A 25725-nucleotide genomic window follows, 5' to 3' on the forward strand; every position below is an offset into this window, starting at 1 on the left:
TAACATGTTAATAAATTTTATTGCTCAGTTGGTCCATTCATCATGAAACACATAGCGTAAAGAAGTTACAAAAAACAACACTGATTTAAATAGCATGCACCATAATCAGGGATTTAAAACTGAAAGTTATTGGAAAAGTATGTATGTCTTGTCTGTAGCTATGTTGACACAGCAGGTAAAAATGGTCAAAATTCATATCATATGTGTGACTGTGAATTTAATATTTTGGCTACTTCCATATTTACAATTAAAGTTAAAACTAATTTAAATGTATTGGACACATAATATACTGTTTTTCAGAGAGCTCTAATGTATTCTCTGTAATAAACCCAACTGTTAATCACTGGAACTTCATGCTAGCTTCTATGAAGGACTGAGATGAAACCGAAACTTCACGTGAAGCATTGATCTTCTGCACATAGGAGAACGAACTGTTCAGACATGGACCAATGGAACTTTTAACACTTTACCTGCTGTGTGAATGTAACATAAGCAACTCTGGGAATTCTAAAACGTATGGTTTTAGAAAAAGATTCTAAACAAAACTATATAAAATCACTCAAAAAAAAAAAATCAGAACATGTAGCCCTTTGCTGGTGTACCCATCTGCTCTTTCATATTCACAGCAAGGATAAAATGAATTTCCCTTCCCTCATTACTACTCCTCTGGCTCTGGGGACTGGTTGAGGCTGCTCTGGCTGCCCAGGAGCTTTTGGAGCTCCGAGGCCTCAGGGGTGTTCGTGGCCCTACGCCTGGTCCTGCTCTCCAAGAAGGACTCCATGGGTGGGTGAGTATTGACCCCCTGTTTCTTCACAGAGTCCTCAAAGGCTTTTTGTAGCTAAAACAGAAAAAAAAGTTTATAAATCACAATCTTCTTATTTTCCCAATTTACACAGCCAATTACCCAACCCACTTATTAGGACCCTTATCACTAGTGATGCCCCAACCCACCAGGAGGGTGAATACTAGCACACGCATTCTCCGACACATGTAAAGTCAGTCACCGCCTTTTTTCACTAAGTAGCATCACAGTGCGCTCGGAAGAAAGTGCAGCGATTCGGTTCTGGTACATCACCCATTTCATTGGATTGACCACCAAATTCCAGACCTAAACCCTATTAAGAATCTTTGGGATGTACTGGAGAAGTCTTTGCACAGTGCTTTAAATCTCCCATTATCAATACAAGATCTTGGGGGGGGGGGGGGGGGGGATAATGCAACTCTCGACAGAAATAAATAATGTGACGTTGTAGAAGCTTGTGGAAACGATGCAGCAGTGAATGCTAATTAAAGCTAAATTGCATATTGCATGAAAAATGACTCACCTCTCTGCGCGACACGACCCCTATGAGTTTCCCAGCATCGGTGACATATGCAAGTTCCAGACCCATAAGCGAAAATATACTGTGGACCTGAAGATAAAATCAGAGGCAAAGAGCATTAAATTTATATTCCAAGCGTATTGACTGGTGGAACACTTGGAAAACACAAGGTTTCTGGGTGCCTCCATGTCTATGTTACCTTCTGGCTTTCTTTCTAAGTATTTTTTATATTCAATAAAAAAAAAAATTCAAATCACAATGTCTTTTCCACACACCTTTTGCAGAGATGTACGTTCCACTAGCTGGATGGAAGCAGGATCCACCATGCAGCTGTTTAGGTTGACCTTCTCCTCAAGCTGCTGCTCCTCCCACTCGAGAATCTGCATCACAACACAGGTAAAAAAATAAAAACAGCTCAGTTCTGAGGCCTCCCCCTCAATGCAACTAGAACCAAGCCGTCAGGAATAGGTGATGCTTGGTTCTAGTCACATTTTTCTTGATTGTCTTTGGACCTACACCTTAATGCAACTAGACCCAGTCACCACCATATTCTGAGACCTCCACCAACTCTGATTGGCTTAAATAAACATCTTATTTGTCTTGATACCTACTCCCTTCTGTGATTGGCCCAACTCACCGCCTTGTTTGTTCCAAGATGTCCCCCTGACTCAGGCTAGAACCAACAACCACATAATTTGTACTGGGACTTGTGCTGACTAGGATTGGCCCAAATCACCAAGTTGTTTTTTTAAGACATGCCCACTTCATTTGTTCTGAGACCTTGACCTCACCGTGATTGGCTCAAATTATCACCCTATTTGGTTTGAGACGTCCCCCAGATGGAATTAAATCTAATCATATTATCATAATCACTAATCATAATTGTCTCTGACTGTGATTGGCCCATATCACCACCTTGTTGGTTTTAAGACCTGCCTACTGACTGGGATTAGCCCAAGGCACAGCCTTATTAGTCCTGAGACTTCTCCCTCAGTGTGACTAGAACCAAGCACCGCTTACTTTTTCTTGGGACCTGTCTTGACTGTGATTGGTCCAAATCACTCTCTTGTTTGTTCTGAGATGTCCTCCTAAACAAATTACCACCTAATTTGTACAGGGACCTTGCCTGACTGTAACTGGCCCAAATCACTAAGTTGTTTGTTTTAAGACCTGACACTGATTGGGATTCGCCCAAGGCACAACTTTATTTGTTGAGACTTTCCCCTCAGTGTGACTAAAACCAAGCATCACCTAATTTTTCCTGTGACCTGCCCTTAATTTGATTGGCCCGAATCACTCTCTTGTTTGTTCGGAGACCTCCCTCTGACTATAAATGGCCCAAATCATCAAGTTATTTTTTTAAAGATGTCTAGCCAGGTAATAAAATTAAAAATCGACAGTTCTGAACCACAATTTTGTTTATTTTGAGACTTTCCCGTGACTGTCATTGTTTTTAACCTTTTTTTTTTGTTTAGAATTTGATTGTGACTAGGCCTTCCCTTCACTGTGACTGGCCTAAATCATCTATTTTTTTTTCTGTTTTGCGATGCCCCTCTAACTGAGACTAAAACAAATCACCACCTTGTTCTTCCTGAAATCTTCCATTCCTGTTTATTTGATTGGAATGAAATCTTGCAGAATCGTGTGGACAAGAAATGGCATCAGTTATACACATAAAGGTAAGTAAGGTTGTCACCTCTCTTTTGGTCATGGTGTCTTCAACATCTGGATAATCCTACAAGGAAAGGCACCGTCAGTATTTCTGATCTTGTATAGCAAAGAATTTAGAAAATGTTACTTTAGAATATGTTAACGACTTAAGAGCAATATTACAAAAAAGGAGGCAAGTCTTATTTTCTAGTAGGAAAAGTCTCTTACGTCAAGTCCCTCCACAATGGCATGGGAGCAGAGGAGATTCCTTAAGGTAATGTCTGAATCTTGGAAACCTTCACAGTGAAATTAGAGACACCAGTTAGGGGTTTGCTATAGGTATTGCCCTGGCTAACACTAATGCAAGACCCACATTACAGCTTAGGAAGCTACACAAGCTCTGCATTACTGCCAATCACCACCAGTCCAATACCATCCAGTAGCACAGCTCAGGTGAACTAGAAATCTAGAGGGTACAGAAATACACAGCTGTGACATTTCAAAGTGATTTAGTTGAACAAACGACACATTTGGCTTTGCGTAAATCTATTTCTCTATTTCTTTTATAAAGCTATAAGAAGAAGGGTCCTTAACACAATCCAGGATTTGCAATCTAGTAACCATCATCTACCAAACTTAGTATGGATGCACCCATAGTATGCATCCATAGCAATCACAAAAAACACTGTCAAGTATTCAAGCTAAGTATAAAATTGTCAATTCTCCATTTAAGCTACTGAACTCTAGTTTAGTTATTCTGTTATTTACTCTAATGCTAAAATTATTAGTTATTCAACTGTTCATTACTTGGTATAGCAAGCATTAGCAAAGTTACATTTTATGACCTTTAAATTCTTTTGTTAATTATGACAATGATTAAGTTATAACAGTGAATTTGGAACTTGGCATGTAGGAAAACATAATAATGAGAACAAACTTTTGCCCAACTCTATTTACTCCCAGCATTTCAAAATACAGCCCTTTTAGTTGATGCTCCCAACAGGAGTACAATGCTAGGATAGGGGCATAACATTGCCCATGCAAAAATAGGATTAAGGGAACTAAATGCAGAATTAATTCAGCGGTAATGCATAATTATTATAATGTATCATGTCTGTATTCGTTATCATGTAAGAGCAGACTGGGAAGGTTCAATTAGCAGAGTAAGAGCACAGTTTTTCTCAAAATATTGCAATGCACACAACATTGAGTTTAAAAGCATACCACATCCACCAGGATTAACTGTGGATGCAAGAGGAAGCTGTCTGAAACCCGGATTGTATCCAAAAAACATAAAACCACGGCTGCCCAAATCACGGCAGAATTCAATGTGCACCTCAACTCTCCTGTTTCCAACAGAACTGTCTGTCAGGACATTAAATTATTGTGGTCTAAAACCAGGTGTTTCAGTTTCACTGTCCAACCCCTGTACATGGTCTGTAGAAGAAAAGATCTTCAGAAGTATATGTGGACACCCCTGTCTTACAGTATACTAAACTGGATGGACATTGCACAGGATAGATGCAAGACAGGTGCAATAAATGGGAATATTTGAAAGCATGGAAGCAAACAAGAAGCAATGATGGGAAGAAAGGCTTACCAGAAAGGAGACCCAAGCACCTGCCACCGCTGTGTAGCCTTGACCACCTTGCAGTGGACTCTGTGGATCTTGAATTCAGTCATCTGAAGATCCACCAGGACAATCAGGCCCAAAATTGAGCGATTGTTTTGTGCGTGTGCAATTCAGCGATCTGTGTGTTCCATGTAAGTGATGTGTAGTAGGTGTATGGTAGGCTGGTGTATCCAAAGACCAAAATACACTGTGCCTGTAACTAGGATGCACTAAATATTCAGCATCTTAGTTTTTTGCTGAAAGATCCTGATGTTTAAATCTATACAGAGCAATGATCCATTTATTTTACATCATATTGAATAAATTGCATTGTTTTTATATGATTTTAGCATTTATAATCACGCATATTACTCAGTTTACTACAAATCTTCTGTTTTCCACTTGAAAAATACAAGCTGTACAGGACTAGGATAACATTTGCTGAGCTAACTTAGCTGAGACCAAGCATTTGTTTGTTTACTGAATGACTGTCTGCCTTGTATTGTATCTGTCTGTATTTCAAATCATGTGATCTTCTGTGGCTTTCTGTGGTTTGTGTGGATTAGCGATGGGCCTTGCGTTACATCCTAAATGTTTTATTTATTTTAGGATTAGCTACCTCCCTGTCTTCCTCCAGCAGCTCTCACTTCAAAATAAAAGCCATTTCATAAAATTCTGAGACAGATAAATAAATTGAATACATTTAGGCTCTTAAATTGAGCTCTATCCATGTATAAATAATCTAAGCTACTGTATATTGGCAAATGTAATTCGCTTACTCCATTATTCGATCACTACACACCTCCAAACTTCATGTAGCTTCAGATTAGATCAACAACAGTAGAATGTGAAAGACTGAAAATCTAAATCTAAAAATGGTATGTTATTATTATATAGTAAAGAGGCCATAGCACTAATACAATAATAATAATATTAGCACTGATCTTTTCATTAATATACAGAATATCATAGATATGAGAGTACAACTTAAAAAAATTGCTGATTACAAATAATGTGTGTGTTTGTGTTTGTGTGTGTGTGCGAGCGTGTTTCGTTGTACTTAAAGGATGCAAGTGTCTCTGTACCTCCCTCTGCTGGTCTTTGGAGAGGTTTGGAGAAGGAGTGTGTGGTACTTAAATCTTTGGAGACCTGGAAAACACAGATTTTTATGTTACAAGTTTTACAAATGTTAGGGGAAACTGCACTTACAGGACCTTCTAATGAATGCATTTATCTGACACAAATGACACAAATGTGCAAATGCACACAGAGCCTTTCAAGGGCTTTCCGTAGCATATGAGCATTGACCTGTTGGCACCATGTCTAATTCTAGGCATTGGCTACAGGGCTATTAAACCCCCTGTGGTGTGTAGTTGGGGAAGTTTTGACCTTAGTAAAACTCTTGTCACTGAATGCAATCATTCTTCCAGCAATGCTCTTCTAGGGCTGGGCAATAAAACAATTTCAATAGTTATCGAGGAAAATGTATATTGCGATAACTATAATAAACCGGACGATAGGATTCGATAAACTTTTTTTTTTTTTTTTTCCTGTTTAAGTAGCGTTGTGAACAGGCACAGCACGCGATCAGGCAGCACGCTGAACTGCATGCTCAGCCCAAAACAACCCCTCCCCTCACTTATTCTGTCACTTATGAGTAAAAAGAAACCTTTAAGTGTAACAGAAAGTGATTTGATTTTTATTGCGATATGTATCGAAAAACTATACTGTGATAAGATTTTTTTCCATATCACCCAGCCTTATGCTCTCCTAAATAAACTGTTTTCAGAAGAGATAAGCAGGTAGATTAATCCATGGCTCATCAGGACAACAAAGTATTTGGAGCTGCTCGACATCGGTGTGAATCGTGCATTTAAAGTGGCGGTCCGAGCTGAGTGGGATGAAAAGCGGCGAGAAATAATTTACCAAAGTTGGCCACATGCGAAGAATTTGCGTGGAGACTAAAGTGACACTGAGAGTAAGCCAGTGCACTTTAACACATTTTTTTTGACTTTGAGAATAAAGTCGTAATATTACGAGATTAAAGTTGTAATATTATGAGAATAAATATAGGTGCGGCCTGTATATTGACAATGTTTTTTAATTCGTGGGTGTGGCTTACATTCACTTGCGCTCACTAACCCAGAAATTACGATACATATCCCAGTCCAAACCTCTTGGTTTACCTCAAACCCTTTGTCTTCGCTCTGATGAACTCCGCCCTGGAGGTACTTCAGTCGGCGTGAATGACTGAGCTGCTGAGACAGTAAAGCCTGCAGCTGAGCACGCTCAATAGAACCCAACAGGATCATCGTCTCTAGGGAAGACACAGAGATCAAAGTTGTAAGAGTCAAGATAAATGGAGCACAGCATTGATTCTGCCTGTGTTTTGTAAAAATGTTTCAATCCAGTTACCTGCAGACTTCACCAGAGGGAACGTTGTATACTTTTCCCTGTTTAGGACGTTTTGGAGGTCTTTGTATGTGGAGTTTAGGCTGATGTACTTCACATCTCTCACCATGAAATCCTCCACCTGCTCTGAAGGGGCACTAATGAGAGAGAGACAGAGACTATTAATACTTAGAATTACATATACACAGATCTGGGGCAGGTAAATAAATCACTGATTTTCGGTAACAGTCAAAAATTCATTCAATTTCATTACTTTATTTACTTTATTATAGAGAAAAACAAAAACCTGGAGGTTCAATTTGGAAACCATTCATTTACAAACTTTATTTATTTTTCTAATGAGTTTCCATTTGTTTCAGAAGCAAAAAATAATTTTGTTGTATTTTTTTTTATAAGAACTAGGACTCTCCCATCACATAAAGCCACCAGCCTGAGAGGGCGAAGGCTGGCATGTGCTTCAAACTGCTGCTAACACAGCAAAAATAGGGCTCAACACGCTTGGAGGAGAACACTAACTGCCAGTCTAATTAAATCAGCTAACAGTTGCAAAAACACTGAGCATACTTAGCTTAGCTTAGCAATCTGTAGTTTTCCAAAGACAGGCTAAATATTTAGGCACATTAATATAAATATATGGACATGAGACACTGTTTGACCGGTAAGTGTGTTTTATTTAGCTTTTTAATTAATCTTTCTTACTCTCTTTTTTTTAATAGGTTGAAAACGTGAGATCCCCATAGAAGAGGACCCACTCAGCATCATGCTCATTCTTGTAGACACTTCCAACAAGGTAAGTAGTTGAGTCTTTTACCTTAAGTCCAGTTTTGGGCATGCTTCATCAGTATGCATTCATTTCTGAATCTTCTGTTAACTTTTACCCTTATACTTATATCCCAAAACTATAAAACTAAATGTGTCTATATGAGATTAATAAATGTTATATACTGTACTCCCTATAGTAAATTACCTATTTGTCCTGGGCAAGATTAACCCTCCTGTTATGTTCATTTGTCAGGAACAGCAATGGTGTTCCCTGGTCAATTTGATCCGGTGCATGTTTAATTATCCAATTAATATCCAAAATAATAATGATCCAAAATAATATTTATTCAAAAAATGTGAATATTGTAATACTAACTACATTGCTAATTATTCTATCAATATTTAGTGCAATGGTGTTCCTTACCTCTAACAGGTAAAAGTTCAATCAGGATAATCCTTCTTTTTCCAAAAAAAAAAAAGGAAAAAAAGGACATGTTCAAATTTGTTTTTTTTTTTTATGTTTTACTACTTTACTACTTTTGAAAGACCAAAATATTAGACATAATAGCTTTATATAACAATAAAACATTACAATTTTTGTTTTTTTTTAGGTTATATGTTGATTACACTTTATGTTGATTAGGGCAAACAGACTCTTATTCAGCAGCCAACCCAACACCATGATGGGGACATATACTCTACATATAGAATTGTATTGCACACTCATGCATTGCTGTCCAATGAAAAACACTTATCTCCATTTTTGTCGATTTTTAGTTGACTACATAATTTGGACAAACTGTCCCTTACACTGTGCCAAAATTTCTTGATGAACGGACCAATAGAAACCCCTCAAAATGACCTGAAAAAAACTCTTTTTACATTGACTTCCATAAAAAAAATGTACAAGGTTTTTTCTCTCTCCTGTAAAGTTGCTGTTGTGGAGATAAGTTCAGTAAACCAAATATCACTAAAGAGAGAAGAATGGAGATGTTCACTCACTCATGACTGTCCCAGGTGGTTTCTGTCGGGTAAGGCAGCTTCCGGATGCGGATGAGGGAGTCGTACAGAGATGGCTGTAGGCACTGGGCCACAAGGTTAGCCACTATAACTGCGAAGAGGATGGGGAAAATGAAGTTGATCTGACCCGTCAACTCGTACACTATCATCGCTGTGGATATGGTGTGAGTGGCTGCCCCGGACAACGCAGCTGCACCTGAAGAAACACAACCGAAGATACTATGTTACTTTCAACAATGCTGGTACTTGTTTTTTAATGGGTACATGTTTTTTTTTACCCCATAAATCTATCCCTAGGTCTATTGGTGGTCCATGATTTTCTCTCGTGTCTTCTATTTATTTTTTTCATGATTTCTATGAAGTCTTAATCAATGTTGAATTCCTGCATACAGTGTTTTTATTATACAATATAACAACTCTCTGGTTTATCTGGTATACCAGTTAATTTTCAGGTATAGCATGACAAGCCAACACAGTCTAGATTGGAGTAAGGGGGTTGTAGCTCAGCTCTGTGGAGTCAAAATCTTATCTTGTGCTGACCTGCCTTTAGAAAATCACCTGATATAAGAACAGCACCCAATCAGAGAAGCTCTTGTTGCTCTTCAAGTGTTTTTATCAGAGTAAAATAGAAAAACAACAGCAAACAGCCAAAGCTTTCTCAGTTATTCACTCAGAAAAGAGAAGAATGGAATTGTACAATTGATCCACAGCACAAAAAAGTTCCCTCATTCTCCAGACCAGCCCAGAATTGGTCCTGGGTGTAGAATCATATATTTGGGACAAAAATACTTCTAGTATTCTTAACAAAGTCATTTCTAAGACTTTGGATCCCCAGAGAACCACAGTGAGAGCTATTATTCACAAATAGAAAAATCATGGAACACTGGTGAACCTTCCCTGGAGTGATCGGCCAGCCAGAATTTTCCAAAAGGGCATGGACAACTCATCCAGGAGGTCACAAAAGAACCCAGAACAACATTTAAAGAATTGCAGGTCTCACTTGCCTCAGTTAAGGTCAGTGTTAATGATTCAATAATAAGAAAGAGACTGGGTGAAAATGGTGTCCATGGGAGAGTTTCAAGATAAAAAACACTGCTGACCAAAAACAACACATTGGCCCATCTCGCATTTACCAACAAACATCAAGATGAACATCTTGTCCTGTTACATCTGGTGTAAAACTAACACATCATTTCAGAGAAAGAGCATCATACTGAATGTTAAACATGGTGGTGGTAGTGTGGGGATGGTCTGGGGCTGCTTTGCTGCTTCAGGACTTGGACAGCTTGCTGTAATAGATGGAAGCATGAATTCTCCTTTTTTTTCTACCAGAAAATCCTGAAGGAGAATAACCTGCCATTTGTTCATGACCTCAAACCAAGGTGTACTTGGGTTCTGCAGCAGGACAATGATCCAAAGCACACAACAAGCCCACCTCTGAATGGCTTTAAAAAAAACTACATTAAGGTTTTGGAGTGGCTTAGTCAAAGGTTGATTGAGATGCTGTGGCATGATCTTAAACAGGAGGTTCATACTCGAAAACCTAACAATGTGTCTGAATTAAAACATTTCTGTAAAGAAGAGTGGGCCCAGTGATATGACCATACACAGCCATAAGTACTAAAAAGTATTGTGTTACCTGCTACTGCATAGCTTCCTGGCACTGGAGTGTAGAGGGTGCCGTTGTTATGAATCCCTGGAGGTAACACCACAGCTGCCACTTCTCCTACCAGTCTGCCGAGCCCAGCACCTGTTAAAATCAATGCTTATTAATACTTATTCTAGAAAAAAATTACAATAATTTAAAAACACACATAGTATACAAACGTACCAATGACGAAAGCTGGCACAAAGGCTCCGCATGGTACAGGCATGGAGATGGCCACAGCTGACATGAAAAACTGCAGGAAGGAGAGAAAAATTAACTGTGTGTTTAGGCATCCAATGGGCATCCTAATCCAATTTGGACTACATGCTTACTGATGGATGATGACTGCGTTCATGATATGTAGATACATAGTGATGAATTACACAGTAAAACTGTTAAAATAACAATTTCTAACTGATTTAAATCAGTCTTAGATGACATATGGTCCCATTTGCTACAGTGTTAAGTTTCAATTTACACAAATAGCACTATATTAATCTTTCCTTTCTTTTCTTTTCCAGGTTAACAAAAATGGCAGGACCCTCTTCCTGCCTGAATGTGGATCCATCCAACAAGGAGAAGCTGCCCTGGTTCCCTGTGCTTCCCTTTTACCACTCTACCCCTCAATGCAGCAGGATTAAAAGGTAAGTACATATAAAATTTATATTATTCTGGTGATATGCTAACTTTCCCCATCACAGTGTGTTTTTGGCGTAACATGCCATTCCTTTTAAGAACCAGGTGAGCTCTGACATTGGAGGATTGCTATTTTAACGGCGCAGCTACCTGTTGATTTTAACGGTGCAGACTGTTGATGTTTATGTTGCTGTCTGTCTAGGTTGTATTCAGTCAGTGGTGCACCTGTTTTTTCCGTTGCCAAGATAGCAATACGGCAGAAATGTACATGAACACACCACATTTCCAGACCACTATGCCCATTGGATGTAGATATATTCACAAGCACTGTTGCTATTTAAACAATGCAGGTGCAAGGCGTGAAATAGCCTTCAGCAGGGTGTAAGATAGGGTCCTAAGGGTTGTTAAGAAAACTCACAGGGCATCAAAAAAGTTTACACTGTGGTTTTAACTCTGTGGAATTTATTGTGTAATGTTAAAAGAAGCTGAACGATTGCTTAGTGGTTTTTAGTGGTTCGCCTCCCAGCGTTGGGTTCTTGGGTACAAGATGTTTCCGGTTGAGAGTATGCTGTGCATGATTGGCTGCTCTCTTCTGTGTTCAGGATGAGTTCTGAGTGTAAACTGTAAAATGTCCTTGTCTAGAAAGGTACTATATCATTGTAACTTTATTAATATCTTTATGCATTTATTCATTCATTCATTCATTCATTCATTCATAAAACATCTCACTAACAAACTAATGTCTTAGTTGGCTAGTTAATAACTCATAACCCATATTTAATCATATTTTACAGTCTTGGACAGGGCTGATTATAGTGATGCTGAGAAGGATGCTGACCTTCGTGATGAAGGAAATGGCGAGGGTGCCGAACACATTGACCTTGGCGTGTTTCCAGGCCACTGAGTGGTCAGAATGTTCGAAATGCTCCTCCTTTAAGTGCGTGGACCATGTGTAGTTGTCGAAAAGGGCTTCCAGGGTTTCCCTCTGTGTCAGCTGTGATCAGGAAGTTGCGGAAGGCAAACAGAAAAAGACTTATGATATGTAGCCTTAAGGATGTGTATGTGCTCTTCAATTTAAATGCCTTCTTAGTCAAAGGTTTGGACACAACTTAAATTCAGTGGTTCTTCATTATTTAAAAAATGTAAACAAAGCAGAATATGTTTTAAATTTTAGATTCTTCCAAGACAGTTTTGCACATCTTGGCTGGATTTTCTCAGTCAGCTTTATGAGGTAGAGTCACCTGGAATTCAGGCTTTCAGTTAACAGCTGCGCTGAACTCATCAAGAGTTAATTATTTGAATTTCTTCTCTCTTAATGTGTTTAAGAGCATCAGTTGTAAAGTTGTGAAGATGTAGATTTGGTATGCAGTAAAATCCCTATTAGAATAACGTTCTAATCCATTTTATGGCAAAAACTACTCAACTAAGTGAAAGAAAAAATACTTTAAGAAATTAAGGTCAGTCAATCTGAAAAGAAACATTTTTAATTACTTTCGAAAGTATACTTAAGTGCAGTCCCAAAGACCATCAAAAACAATATGATGGAATTGGCACTCATTAGGACCGCCCCAGGAGAGAAAGAGCAATAGTTTTCTCTGTTGCACAGGATCATCAGAGTTACCAGCCACAGAATACGCAAGTTAACACCCTAGATAAGAGCACCTAAATTAAGTTACTACATGATTCCTTATCTGTTCCTTCATAATCTGGATAAATGTGTGTCCAAAGTTTTTGCACATGTAAAATAAAAGTATACTCTTTTAAATTAAAGGTGCTGCAAAGTGTTCTTTGAATAAGGACATTAAAGAAACATACTTTGGTTTCATAAAGAAGCATTTTGTGAAGAAAAAAAATTAATGACTTGATTTGAGGTCAGTATAAAGTTTTTTTTACACCAACTGCCTATTTATAAAACTGGTAGTTTATAAAACAAAAAATGTGATTCTTCATTGCTTAAAGAAGCACCTTGATTAAATTAATAAAAATGTGGCGTTTGATACCTCGCCTGCCATGAACTGCCCAAAACCAGGGGGGAAGGTCAGAGTTGCGATCACCAAAGTAACTATAACAGGATACAGCACACGCCTACACACACACATACATACCACACAATATTTACATACAAAAATGCATAGTCATAATTTAGATTACACATAGTTTTTCAAAACAATGTCAACACACACACGCACACACACACAGTTAGTGTACTCACGTCTTGACAAGGAATTTGCTGATGGGTCTGGGGCTCCGAATGAAGCGCACCATCACACCATTCATGAAGACGAAAAACGCTCCAAAAAGACCACTCAGTATCCTTAGAGAGAGAAAGAGAGATCAAGAGAAAGAGAGAGAGAGAATTACTTACAGGATATATGATGGATATTTCTGGTTGGTGAACTATTCTCATTCCAGCCAAGAAACTGAGGTGTTTAAAAACGCTAGCAGCACTGCTGTATCTGATCCACTTGTCTGCATGATTTGGGGCATGTCATTGTGTCCTTGCTGTCGTAACGGCAGGAAAAGTACACCTTGAATGGCTCAAAACATGCAAAAGGCATGTGCTAATTCTCTTAATTAATAATGAGTGTGTTTTGGGTGTAGTGTGCAATGAACCAATCATTGTGTCACTTGCGCTCTGTTTTAATTTTGGTGGATTGTTTTTTAATAATGCAGCTACCTGGATTTTTCAGCAGAGGAAGTTCACCTGCTCTTTCACACTTGTTCATTTTGTTTGTTGTATTGATTGACAATTCACTGCCAAGATAGCAATAAATGTATAAATGTTGACTGTTGTATTCAGTCACTAAAGCGCCTGTCTTTTCCGTTGCCAAGATAGAAATATGTCAGAAAAGTATCTGAACACGCCTCATTTCCAGACCATCACGTCCTTTGGAATAGATATATTTACAGACACACACATAGGAACAAACTTTTTGTGTTCCAGAACCTGTTTTTTTATGGTCATGTTAGGGAAATGAACAAGAACATCATTTTTTTTATTTATTCATAGAGAACAGGGGTGTCCAAACTTTTTTTGTTGGGGGCCAGAAGGAGAAATAAAAAATTGAAGTCACGGGCCACAGACTCTGTAATAAAACAAATAATGAAATATACCACTTTAAATAATACTGTTTTCCTGATTATTTTATTTACACACCATTTTACGTGACTTACTGTCTTTATCTTTGACAGTGTTGTGTAAACTAAGATTTTTCAAATTGATGTTTCATTTCATGATGTCTCTTAATATAAAACTCCTTAATTACGGCAACTTTTTGTCTCGTTTTTCTGCGCTATAAATGCGCACTCTCCCCGCTTTTAGACTCTTTTGCCCGTTTTTTTGCGCTAGAAATGCGCACCCTCTCCGCTTTTAGACTCTTTTGTCCCGTTTTTCTGCGCTAGAAATGCGCACTCTCCCCGCTTTTAGACTCTTTTGTCCCGTTTTTCTGCGCTAGAAATGTGCATCCTCTCCGCTTTTAGATTCTTTGCCCCGTTTTTCTGCGCTTTTACACTCTTTGGCCCGTTTCTGAAACCTAGCTTTCAAACTTTGAATCTCATATTATAAAAACCTGCTTAACAGCGGGCCAACTTTCATTCTATTTCTAAAATACCTCGCGGGACGCTCCAAAAAAGGAAACGGCCCGCAAATGGCCCGCGGGCCGTAGTTTGGACACCCCTGATATAGAATATCATATAGAAATATGACCACCTAAATCACGCAGTACATACCCTAGGACACAGAAGGACAGAATCTCGAGGGGCTCGTAGGGATAGTCCTGGCGGTACCACGTCTTAAAGAGGGGAGTGACCGTTTCTGTAGAGGAAGGAACAGCTCCTGTTATATTAATGATAAATTACATTTATCAACAATTGAGTGGTAATGTGTATATTGTATTATATATTAAATGTATATTGATGGTCAATAACCTGATAACTACACGGACATGCAGAAACTAGTATTGTGTCCCATGACTTTTGCCAAGGCACAGGAAAGCTGAAATTGCTGGACTGGCCTGTGGATGTGGATGTAGTGATTTCTGCCAGAGTTGCTTTTCTGTTCGCATGAACAATTAACCTCACTCACAAGATAACGCCTCACAACATATACAGATGTGGGTGTTCTAAGTTGTTCTTAGAATAATTGATATGGCTAAAATATAAAAAAATGACATCTTCAAACCTTAAATAAAAGAAGTTAAAACCCACATCAAAGGAAACTGTATAAAATATATTAAACTTATGTAAAGTGAAGGATAATATTTCTTTATATTTATATTAATATGTTCACTCAAAGTAAATGTTGACAATGTACTGTATTTACAGTTATTATCCATCATTGTACAACAGAAACAACATCAGCAAAGCAACACATAATACAATTAATACTAGGGGTGGGCGATATGTCTCTAAAATAATATCACTATATTTCAGGGTATTTTTGCGATAACGATATTCTTGGCAATATAGGAAAACAGGAAAATAATTCATTAATTTCAGGAATATAGTATAATAGTATAACAATATAATCATAATGTGGCAAAATACATAATATAGTATAAAATAATATAATGCAGCCAAAAATATTGCAGAATTTCATGCATATAAACTGCAAACAAAAACTATAAACTAAAACAATTATATAATAAATACACTTAAAGCTTCACAGTAAATAATGGACTACTTTTAATACAAACCATCCCTATTATCACGATATGAATTTTTAATATCATGATATTTCTGTCACGATATATTGTATACAATCTAATATTGCCCACTTCTAATTAATACTGCTACTACTACTATTATTAATAATTATAATAATAATAATAATCATAATAATATTTATAACCAAACTTACCGAATCTTCCAGCGCACATTGGCAGTAGTCTGAACATGAAGGCACTGATTGTAGCAGCGAAGAGTCCTTTCCAGTAGTTTCTAACCATAAAGAATGATGAGGCTACCTCTATACCATACAGCAAACCTGTAACACACACACACACACACACACATAAGTTATACAAGAACATAAAACCCTCACACCTGCAATTTAAAAAACTTTGTAATTGTCAAGTCAATAGACTGGTGCACTATTCCACTGTGCAGCATTGCTTTCACAAACATCTGCACTATAAGGACAAATGTATTGGGAAACACTTCAGTCATTACTTAAACAGGTGTTTAATTCAGTCTAATTACCACAGGTACAGTATATAAAGCATCTTATGTCATGCACCTTATGTCTACCAACTCAGTGAACTCCAGTATGGTACTGTAATAGGATGGCAACACTGCAACAAGTCAACTGGTACATTTTCTTTCTTCTTAGATATTTCACTCTCAGCTGTGATTGGCATTCAATAAATTAATTAACCTTTTAGTTTGACTCGGAAGTACATTGAGGGCAACCCCTTATTTTCAATGTTGCCCAGCATTTACAAGAACATAAAATGAATTGAATACCAATGAAAATGATAACTACATTTAATTATTCTAATTTAAAAGAAAATTTTAAAATAACAGTGAATAAAAGAAAAAAATAGATACAAATTAAACTTGAGGTTTAATTGATAAGAAATTAAGATAAAAAGAAAATAAAAGATTAATAAACAAGAGTAAAAATGAAGCTAAAACTAACTTACATAGTACAATAAAAATATTAATAATTATAATCAATAATAATAATTGAAGAACCCCATTTAAATAAGTTACAAAGTAATAATACAAATCTATTATTATCTAAAATAAATAAAATATTGAAAGAAATAAAAAAAAATGAATGCGTTTGGATTAATGCGTTTAAAATCTAATGTGTTGGTGGCCCAATACGTTTGTCCAGAAAATGCATAAAAAGCAAACATTTACTGTAACTATTTAAAGTTATTAAAAGGTTAATGAGACTGAAAATTAAATTTATCATTTGACAAACTCCAAAATGTCCTCACCTCCAACAGGCGAGCCGAAGCAGGCGGCGAGCCCAACAGCAGAGCCGGATATCACAAACTCGATGTTCACAGATTCCCTCTAATAAATAGAAATACAATGCAGCAAACAATAGCAATAGCCAGAAGGCCAGGTTTCAGCTAATTTTACTTTTTAATTGAAAGCAGTAGTATTCTTAAATGGGGACAAAATGTTCAAATAAATAGCAGTCATTTGCTTCTGCTACCATCCCTGCACAGCCAAATACATTCATTGTAAAACAAAGTCTGGTCTGGTAGGTTTCCCTGGGATGTTTTAGGCCACAACAGCTTGTAACAACAACGTAAAAAAAGTAATGATTAATTTATTGGTTATTTACCTTTTTAGTCTTACCAACGAAACAGGCAAATCTGTACAGCTGTGTGGCACAAATGCCTGCGATGTGCACAAATGGGCTCTGTGAGGGCGAAGAAATAGACAACAGATCCAAAAAAATGACCTAATTGGCAAAGTAGATGTACACACCCATCTGTAGACCTGTCTTATGATGATCGACATCACCCTAGGAGTAGTGAGGGGAAGGAGCACCATCCAATTGTGCTCTCTCTGGGCTCCGGCAGCTGATGGCAAGCTGCATGAATGGGATTCGAACCAGCAATCTCCTGGTCATAGTGGCAGCGTTTTATACCACTGGACTACTCTACACCTGACTTACTAAGAGTATAACATGCTTTGCTAATCAGAGACAGTTTTCCCTCATTTGGGTGCTGGTACTTAAGTATCAGGGGCTACTTGAGCACCCCTAAAAAGGGTTAGTTACGCCCATGCTCAAGACAGAGACCGGATGTATTGATTTCTGCTTGAATTGCTGGTATTTTTACACTGACAATTCTAGAAAAAAAGCCGCCAGTCATGATCATTACCACTCACTGAACTGTCCACTGTGGGTGGTAATATTTGTGTTCTATGGCATATTCCTGGTACACACTATCCAATCCAATATCAGGCCTCACTTCAATTTTAATAATTCACCTGGCCTTGCCATGAGCACACTGGCTAGTGCTCAACCTCACTCACAAGATAACGCATACAGTATACAGGTGTGGGTGTTCTTAGTTGTTCTCAGAGGTAACAATTTGTAACTTTTTGCTTGTCAGTGGATATAACATGCTATATCTAACAATAGATTATGCTATACTGTTACTAGACACACCTCTTCTTATTCAAAAGGCTTTTTCTTTATTTTTATGATTTTGTTTTTACAATTTTTTTTTACATTGTAAACTCGAGCATGACCATTAGAAACCATATGCTGCTCTACATACAAGCTTTGATTACTTGTTATTCTGTGAATTCGATGTATTTTTTTGTTAAATAATATTTTAAAGCGTGTGTGTGTCTGTACCTCTTTCCCCAGAGGCATGCCGGTGCCCAAGGCACAGGTGAGGCCGACGAGTTTGGCCAGCAGAGTGTTGAGACTGAGATGATCTTTAACGTTGACCCCTTTTACAATAGTCTTTATCTCTGGAATTCCAGATCCTGTAGAGGGCAGCAGATCAGTGATCAGTTATTACAACATTAGGAGATGATATATTCAGTAAAATATGTAATATATTCATGTGTGTGTTTGTTTTACCAGCAGCTTGTGGTCCTACAAAGTAGGTGAAGAGTGCTGCGAAGCTGATCAGTAGTATAGGAATGGAGATCCAGGCCAGATACTGCAGAATCACATTACTGTGAGCCTTTTCATACAGCCACCTCGTACCTACACACACACACACACACAAATGAATTACTCACTTTTATACAACTCTAAAGTTAAAGCGTAGTGATGGACTGATTCACAGCAGCCGCTGATTCATTTCTATAGGTTATTGAACTATTCATAATAGATATTAAATAACTAACAATGTTATAGTGATTTGTACAATCCATTGTATACAACAAATAATAAATGAACCCCCTCATGACTTACTGTCCAGGCCAAAGTCAATGCCATAGTCCATGGCCCAGCTGAAGGCGGCTGGGATGATTCCCAGCAGGATGAGGATGATCCAGTCATCACACAGGTGCCACAAGAAAAACTTCCTCCATGGTGGGCTACAGACTGTGGAGAAAAGACAGCCTTATTATATACTACAGTACCCACAAAGCATTGCTACAGAGAAACTACATTATCCACAAAGCTAAATTATCCATGTCCCTACAATATTACTGCAACCACATTGTCTACGTAACTTCATCTATGTAAAGACATTATGCACGTAACTACACTATCCATGTAACTACATTATCCACATAACCACATTATCCATGTACCTACATTATCCATGTTCTTACACTATCCATGTTCTTACATTATCCATGTAACCACATTATCTATGTAACTTCATCCATGTTACAAAATTATCCATGTAACCACATTATCCACATAACCACATTATCCATGTACCTACATTATCCATGTTCTTACATTATCCATGTTCTTACATTATCCATGTAACCACATTATCTATGTAACTTCATCCATGTTACAAAATTATCCATGTAACCACATTATCTAAGTACCTACATTATCCATGTAACCTCATTATCCATATACATACATTATCCATGTAACCACGTAACCATATAGCTACATTATCCATGTACAGTAATCACATATTTATGGAACTACATTATCCATATTACTACATTATCCATGTACAGTAACTACATTATTTATGGAACTACATTATCCATATTACTACATTATCCATGTACAGTAACTACATTATTTATGGAACTACATTATCCATATTACTACATTATCCATGTACAGTAACTACATTATTTAAGTAACTACATTATCAATATAGCTACATTATGCATGTACAGTAACTATATTATTTATGGAACCACATTATTTATATAACTACATTGTCCATATAGCTACAATATCCATGTAACCACATTAACAGTAGCAACTGTTATCTAGTCCCTCTGTAATAGTTAACTTAGTCTATGGGTTAAGTTGTAAAATTTGTTTAAATGCTGTTTTAAACTGAATTGTCCATTCAAGCTACTAAAAGGGATTCCTTAAGTGATCTACACTGCAAAACAATCAATGGGCAAAAACTAGACAAAGTTTGTTTTATTAGGCAACAAAATTACTAATTATATTAGTAAGATTTCTTAAAATAGACTCAATTTTAAATTCTCAAAATGAGTGACAAAAATTACACACAAGTATCAGAGTATCTTGACTGGCATGGTTATTTTCATTTAAATTAGTTTATTAATTAGATCATTATTCCTAAAATACACAAAGTAATCTTACACTTACACAATGCTTAGTAAGATAAACATTATCATTATCAGAGGAAAAGGAAAAATAAGTTTTATTGCCTTGAAATTTGATCATTTCAATGTTTGAACACAAAGAACTAGTGGTTATTAGTGGTTAAAATGTTATTTCTTATGGGTTTAATGACTAAAGGGCATGTAGTATACAGTTTTTTCTATAACAGTACAGAAATAAAAGGTCGTAACAGCAGAAATGATGGGCTGTTGGACAGTAGGTGTTGACCTCAGGTGGCTCAGACAGAGTCACACACACTGGTGTTGATGAGGCAGCAGTGGAAACTGGCCAAGCTCACATTCCAGCTGCAAATCTCTGAGAAACCTGTCCTGAACCCAAAACAGCCCGGACAATCTCGCCCATAACAGAGGTGCCCTGAGCAGTAAACACCAACTGGAAATACTCTGTTTCTAAGACTTGCTGATATTGTTTCTAATGCAGCTTCTTAAGACCCAAAATCTTCAAATTCAAATTCTCTTTATTTGTTTCTACATTGTAAATTGATACATACTCTTATATCTCCTTCCCTGGGGCAATCCTGATGAGAGCCAGTTTCATCATAACATTATAAATGTTTTTAGGGACTGTGCTTGAGGATACTCATTTTTTTCTTTACTTAGTTGAGTAATTATTGCCATAATCTGGATTAGAACATTACTCAAACAGAGCTATTCACTGTATACCTGTAACTCTACCTCTTCACAACTTTACAACTGATGCTCTCAAACATATTAAGAGGCAAGAAATTCAAGCATTAACTCTTAACAAGTTCAGCACAGCTGTTAACTGAAAGCCTGAATTCCAGGTGACTCTACCTCATAAAGCTGACTGAGAAAATCCAGCCAAGATTTAAAAAGCTGTCATCTAAGCAAGAGGTGCTACTTGTTGAATAAATAAATATATATATATATATATATATATATATATATATATTTTTTTTTTTTTTTTGTTTACTAAAAATCCCATATGTTGTAAACTTCCTTGGAAAATGTTTGTCACACTTTCAGGTTCTCTTCCTTACTCTACCAATTCCCTTCACTCTATTTCCCAGAATCCCGCACAGCCTGACATCATGGCCACCAGGTCACAACTCCACCAATCACAGACCGCTTTCCAGCTCATCATCTCCAGAGTACTGGTCAGTAACACCTGTTTTTCGTTTACATTGGCATTTATAAACATGTTTGTTGTGCTCCTGTTTTGCCAACATTTCTACATTGCATATCAAGTTACATTTCTTTATTGCATTATTTCCCCCCCTCTTTATATATTGTCTCTTTGCTTTATTTGTTAGTGCTTGATTACTGGTTTACGACTCTGGATTGCTTGGTTGTTTTGGTATGGATCATCTCTAGTATACTTGCATTTACTATTGTTTTAAAAAATAATAATAATTTCCACAGTAAATCCACATAGAACTTGCTCTTATTAGGAAGAATTGGCACCTTCTTGTGGATTAAAAAGGTAATGCTTGTTGGTAATCTATGAAACTTGGTGCCAGTTTACTCAGTTTACTGCCTCTTTACAAACTGCCTGTTTTCCAGCTAAAAAGGTACAAGCTGTACAGAGCTAGGACAGTAAAAGCACCTGAGCTAATGTAGCTTAAGCATCTGTCTGTCTACCAACCTGTACATTTCACATGTGAGTCAAATACCTCTGCTGAAGTAAAGTATTTATGATTAGAATAGCACTACTGAGGTAATTTATAATTAGAATAGCACTACTGAGGTAATTTATAATTAGAATAGCACTACTGAGGTAAAATGTATGACAAAATTGCACTGCTGAAGTAGCTAGTTAGATAGTTAGCTATCTAAAAGTATGAAGAATAGAATGGTACGGCTACTATAATAGTAAATGTAGAATAGTATGGCTGAAATAAATTCATGTTTAGTAGTATAAAATAAATATTTGTTCATAAATATGTGTAATTACTTTAAAAACCAATACAAAGAAGGCCATTTGATATATACAATAGTGAATAAATGTTGGTGTTGATGGTAGGTAGACTGGGATTCCATTAAAAATGCAGATGAATTGGTCTGTAAACAGATTGTAATGGTAGCTGAGTGCAGTGAAGTCCTGTGTAGTCACTTACGTTTACTCCTGGCCAATCGGTTCTTGTTGGAAGCCTGCCGCTGTTCTGTCAAGCGTTGCCTGATGCCACTGTCCTCTTCTCGTTCATCTGAATACATCTGTGAAATAGAAAGGGATTAAAAATGTTCTTTTGTTTTTGCTTTTTTGTCATACCGACATTTTTCAGATTATCAAAGAAACTTTAATGTCAGGCAGAGATAAAATATAAATAATTATAAAAAGCACTTTTCAAATGCTAATTTTATTTATTAAAGGACAAAAAACTACCCAGACCAATCTAGACCTGAGTAAAAACCTATTTTAACCAAAGTCCTGGGAATCATCCAGATGTTTTTTTGGTAAATGTGAGGCGGGTTGTTGTGTTCTTTTTGGTCAGCAGTGTTTGTTTTTTGTTTTGGAACTCTCCCATGGACACCATTTTTATCCAGATTCTTTCTTATTATTGAATCGTTAACACTGACCTTAAATGAGGCAAGTGAGAGCTGCAGTTCTTTAAATGTTGTTCTGGGTTCTTTTGTGACCTCATGGATGAGTTGTCCATGCCCTTTTGGAATAGTTTCGTTCGGCAGGCTACTCCTGGAAGGGTTTACCAGTGTTCCATGTTTTCTCCATTAGTAAATAATAGCTCTCACTGTTAATCTCTGGAGTCCCAAAGATTTTTTAGAAATTAATTTGTAACCTTTTCTAAACTGACAGATGATCAATAACTTTGCTTTTCATTCAGTAATCAGGCCTGGTTGTGGTTACTAATTAAACCACAATCTTCCACACAATGTGGTCGTTAGCTCACTGGCAGGTAGTGGTGTTATCTACTGCACCACACCAAACACAACAATAAAAAAGTGTTTGGCCTCCACAATTCCCAGATCTAAACCTGATGAACTGAGTGAGATGGTGATATGAGGTGATTTGGGATGAGCTGGAGCTTCACAGCGCGAATGAAAAGAAAAGCAGCAACTATTGTTTAGCACCCCCAGGAGCTACTTCAAGACCCTGAGAAAACTGTTCCAGGTGATTCTCCCTCATGCAGATACTAAGATTAAAATACCAAGAGTGAGCAGATCTGTCCTCAAAGATAAATGTGGTAATTACAAGAATCTAAAATACAAAACATATACTAGTTTGTTTAACACTTTTTGTTTACAGAATAATTTTGCATGTGTTCCTGTGTAGCTTTAATATAGTCTTAAATATTAAATCTACAATGTAAAAAATCATAAAAAGAAAGAAAACACATTGAATTGAAGAGTGTCCAAACTCTTCAATGGTACTACATATATTACTATGAGACTCTGAGTCATAGCAACTCATCTTTTAAGAAACTGAAAGTGAGGATATTCACTGCTAATCTTGTAGGTGGTGATTTTGATAATTGAAGGCCCCACACAGTACTGAAATGAGGACCTCCAGGACCACCTAGTGGACATACCCCAGAGCTAGGTACAGCGGTATCACATACAATTTTATAATTACCAAAAAATACATTTGCATCATAGTTTTAACGAATGATTCTCTAAATAATAGTTAAATAACAGAAAGTGATGGGGATGGGTGAACTCACCAGTGGCTGTGTCCCCTGTAGTGGGCTAGTTTCTGAAGCAGTTCCAGTCATTTTGGGAAATCAGAAGATGCAACCCGGTGTGAGGAGTGGAGAAGGCTACTATAGGCTAACCGAGCATAAGTGAGACTGCAGCCTACTACAGATGTAGGCTGTGGTTTTAGCCCTACTATGTTCCCTTATTTTATATCCCCAATCCAGCTTCCATATGCCGTAGGTTAAGACTCCACCCACGCCCTTACAACTTTTCCACTATGACCATCTTTAGCTTCTCCAGACACAAAACAGTACACAACATGTAGACTCCATTTATTTGTACTCTCAGCTTCCACTAACAGCCCTTAGGTCTTCACTGGACCCAGCACTACATTTTCCACTCTGCTTCCAGCATGCTGGAGGTTCAACTTGTTTTGCAAACATACAAGACCTGGTTAAAAAGTATTCAGTCAGATTTGTTTGGTTGTAATCATTTTTTTTCTGGTTGAGACTTTTGCAGACTGACCCAGACAGTATTTTCTTTAGAAAAACACCATTTTAGTCCTTTATTATTTATTTCATTTAATAATATACTAGTGCATCTCAAAAAATAGAATATCAATGAAAAGTTACTTTATTTCAGTAATTCAGTTCAAAATTTGAAGTAGATGTGTTACACACAGAGTGATCTATTTTAAAAGTTTCTTTATTTTATTGTTGATGATTATGGCTTACAGCCAATGAAAACCGAAATATCTGTGTCTCTGAAAATTTTAAATATTGTATATGACCAATTGGTACTTTTGGCAGTGTGGGCAGTGCACCAAGTCCTGCTGGAAAATGAAATCCGCATCTCCATAAAAGTTGTCACCAGAGGGAAGCATGAGGTGCTGTAAGAATTTGTGGGAAAACAAAACTGCACTGACTTTATACGTAATAAAACACAGTGGATCAACACCAGCAGATGACATGTATCTCCAAACCATCACTGATCATCAGTAAATTTTACATTTCATTTGATAATCAAGGGAGTCTGGAGGAAGAGTGGAGAGACACACAGTCCAAACTGCTCGAGGTCTATTGTGAAGTTTCTACAATCAGTGATGGTTTGGAGAGAGGTGTCATCTGCTGGTGTTGATCCACAATTGACTGTTGAACGTTTGACTGTTATTATGGTTCATTTTAGTCAGAAATGCAAAGAGCATCACAACATGCCTTGTCAGGAACAACCCAAAAAGTATCAAGGCACAGGTTTGCCATGAAACTGAATGATCACTCCAGTGTCATTCTTCCATCTGTTAAGCATGGTGGTGGAAGCATCATTTTGTTGAGCTGTTTTGATCTGATTGCATTGCAAATGAATAAAACAAGAAGAAGGAGGCCAGTCTCTTTCGTCAGTGGAAGCATATTTACCCTATGAGCATGCTGCTAAATAAATATACATTGGAAACTAGTTTCTTAATGGCTATCCAGCATCTGGTTTTGTTTTATTTTTTTCGAGAACCTTATTTGGCTGAAGTGACCATTGCACATATTTTGTTATCATGCTTCAGAAACATGAACGTGATTTATTGATTTTAAGGCATCGACTGTGTTATTGTTATTGGTTCTGGTGTAGTCATTTAGGAAGAATAGTCTACATGTGTCTCAACTACTACTTGCCAGTCAGTAAATGACCTTTTTGACCTATTGGCAGTGCAGATAATTTACAAAACAGTCACCAATGTAGTGAAAGTCTTGGTATTGGAGAATGTGGAAATGTTTATTTAC

General features: G+C 37.2%; 1 protein-coding gene across 1 annotated transcript; it reads right to left on the reverse strand.

The window, feature by feature from the left end:
- Positions 1-24150, reverse strand: LOC103034674 (chloride channel protein 2). The gene is made up of 23 exons (XM_049466861.1): positions 23983-24150; positions 22423-22519; positions 18960-19091; positions 18621-18749; positions 18390-18523; positions 17364-17441; positions 17008-17086; positions 15921-16046; positions 14792-14876; positions 13275-13376; positions 13063-13147; positions 11901-12056; positions 10610-10679; positions 10418-10528; positions 8761-8974; positions 7000-7133; positions 6771-6901; positions 5670-5733; positions 3201-3268; positions 3019-3057; positions 1598-1702; positions 1326-1412; positions 1-838 (listed from the first exon to the last, which is right to left on the reverse strand). The coding sequence occupies exons 1-23, from the start codon at positions 24031-24033 to the stop codon at positions 659-661; spliced, it is 2457 nt and encodes an 818-aa protein (XP_049322818.1). The 5' UTR covers positions 24034-24150; the 3' UTR covers positions 1-658.
- Between the last annotated feature and the right edge of the window lie 1575 nt (positions 24151-25725).

The sequence above is a fragment of the Astyanax mexicanus genome, chromosome 18 (assembly GCF_023375975.1).
Source record: "Astyanax mexicanus isolate ESR-SI-001 chromosome 18, AstMex3_surface, whole genome shotgun sequence".
NCBI classification, from domain to species: domain Eukaryota; kingdom Metazoa; phylum Chordata; class Actinopteri; order Characiformes; family Acestrorhamphidae; genus Astyanax; species Astyanax mexicanus.

Bases quoted from the DNA above. Each gene is read 5' to 3' on its own strand.
- LOC103034674 (XM_049466861.1), bottom strand. From the start codon at position 24,033: ATGACTGGAACTGCTTCAGAAACTAGCCCACTACAGGGGACACAGCCA. The intron at 19,092-22,422 runs GTAAGTGACTAC...TTTTCTCCACAG, and splicing joins CCGATTGGCCAGGAGTAAAC to TCTGTAGCCCACCATGGAGG. The intron at 17,442-18,389 runs GTACAGACACAC...TCGCCCTCACAG, and splicing joins GCATGCCTCTGGGGAAAGAG to AGCCCATTTGTGCACATCGC.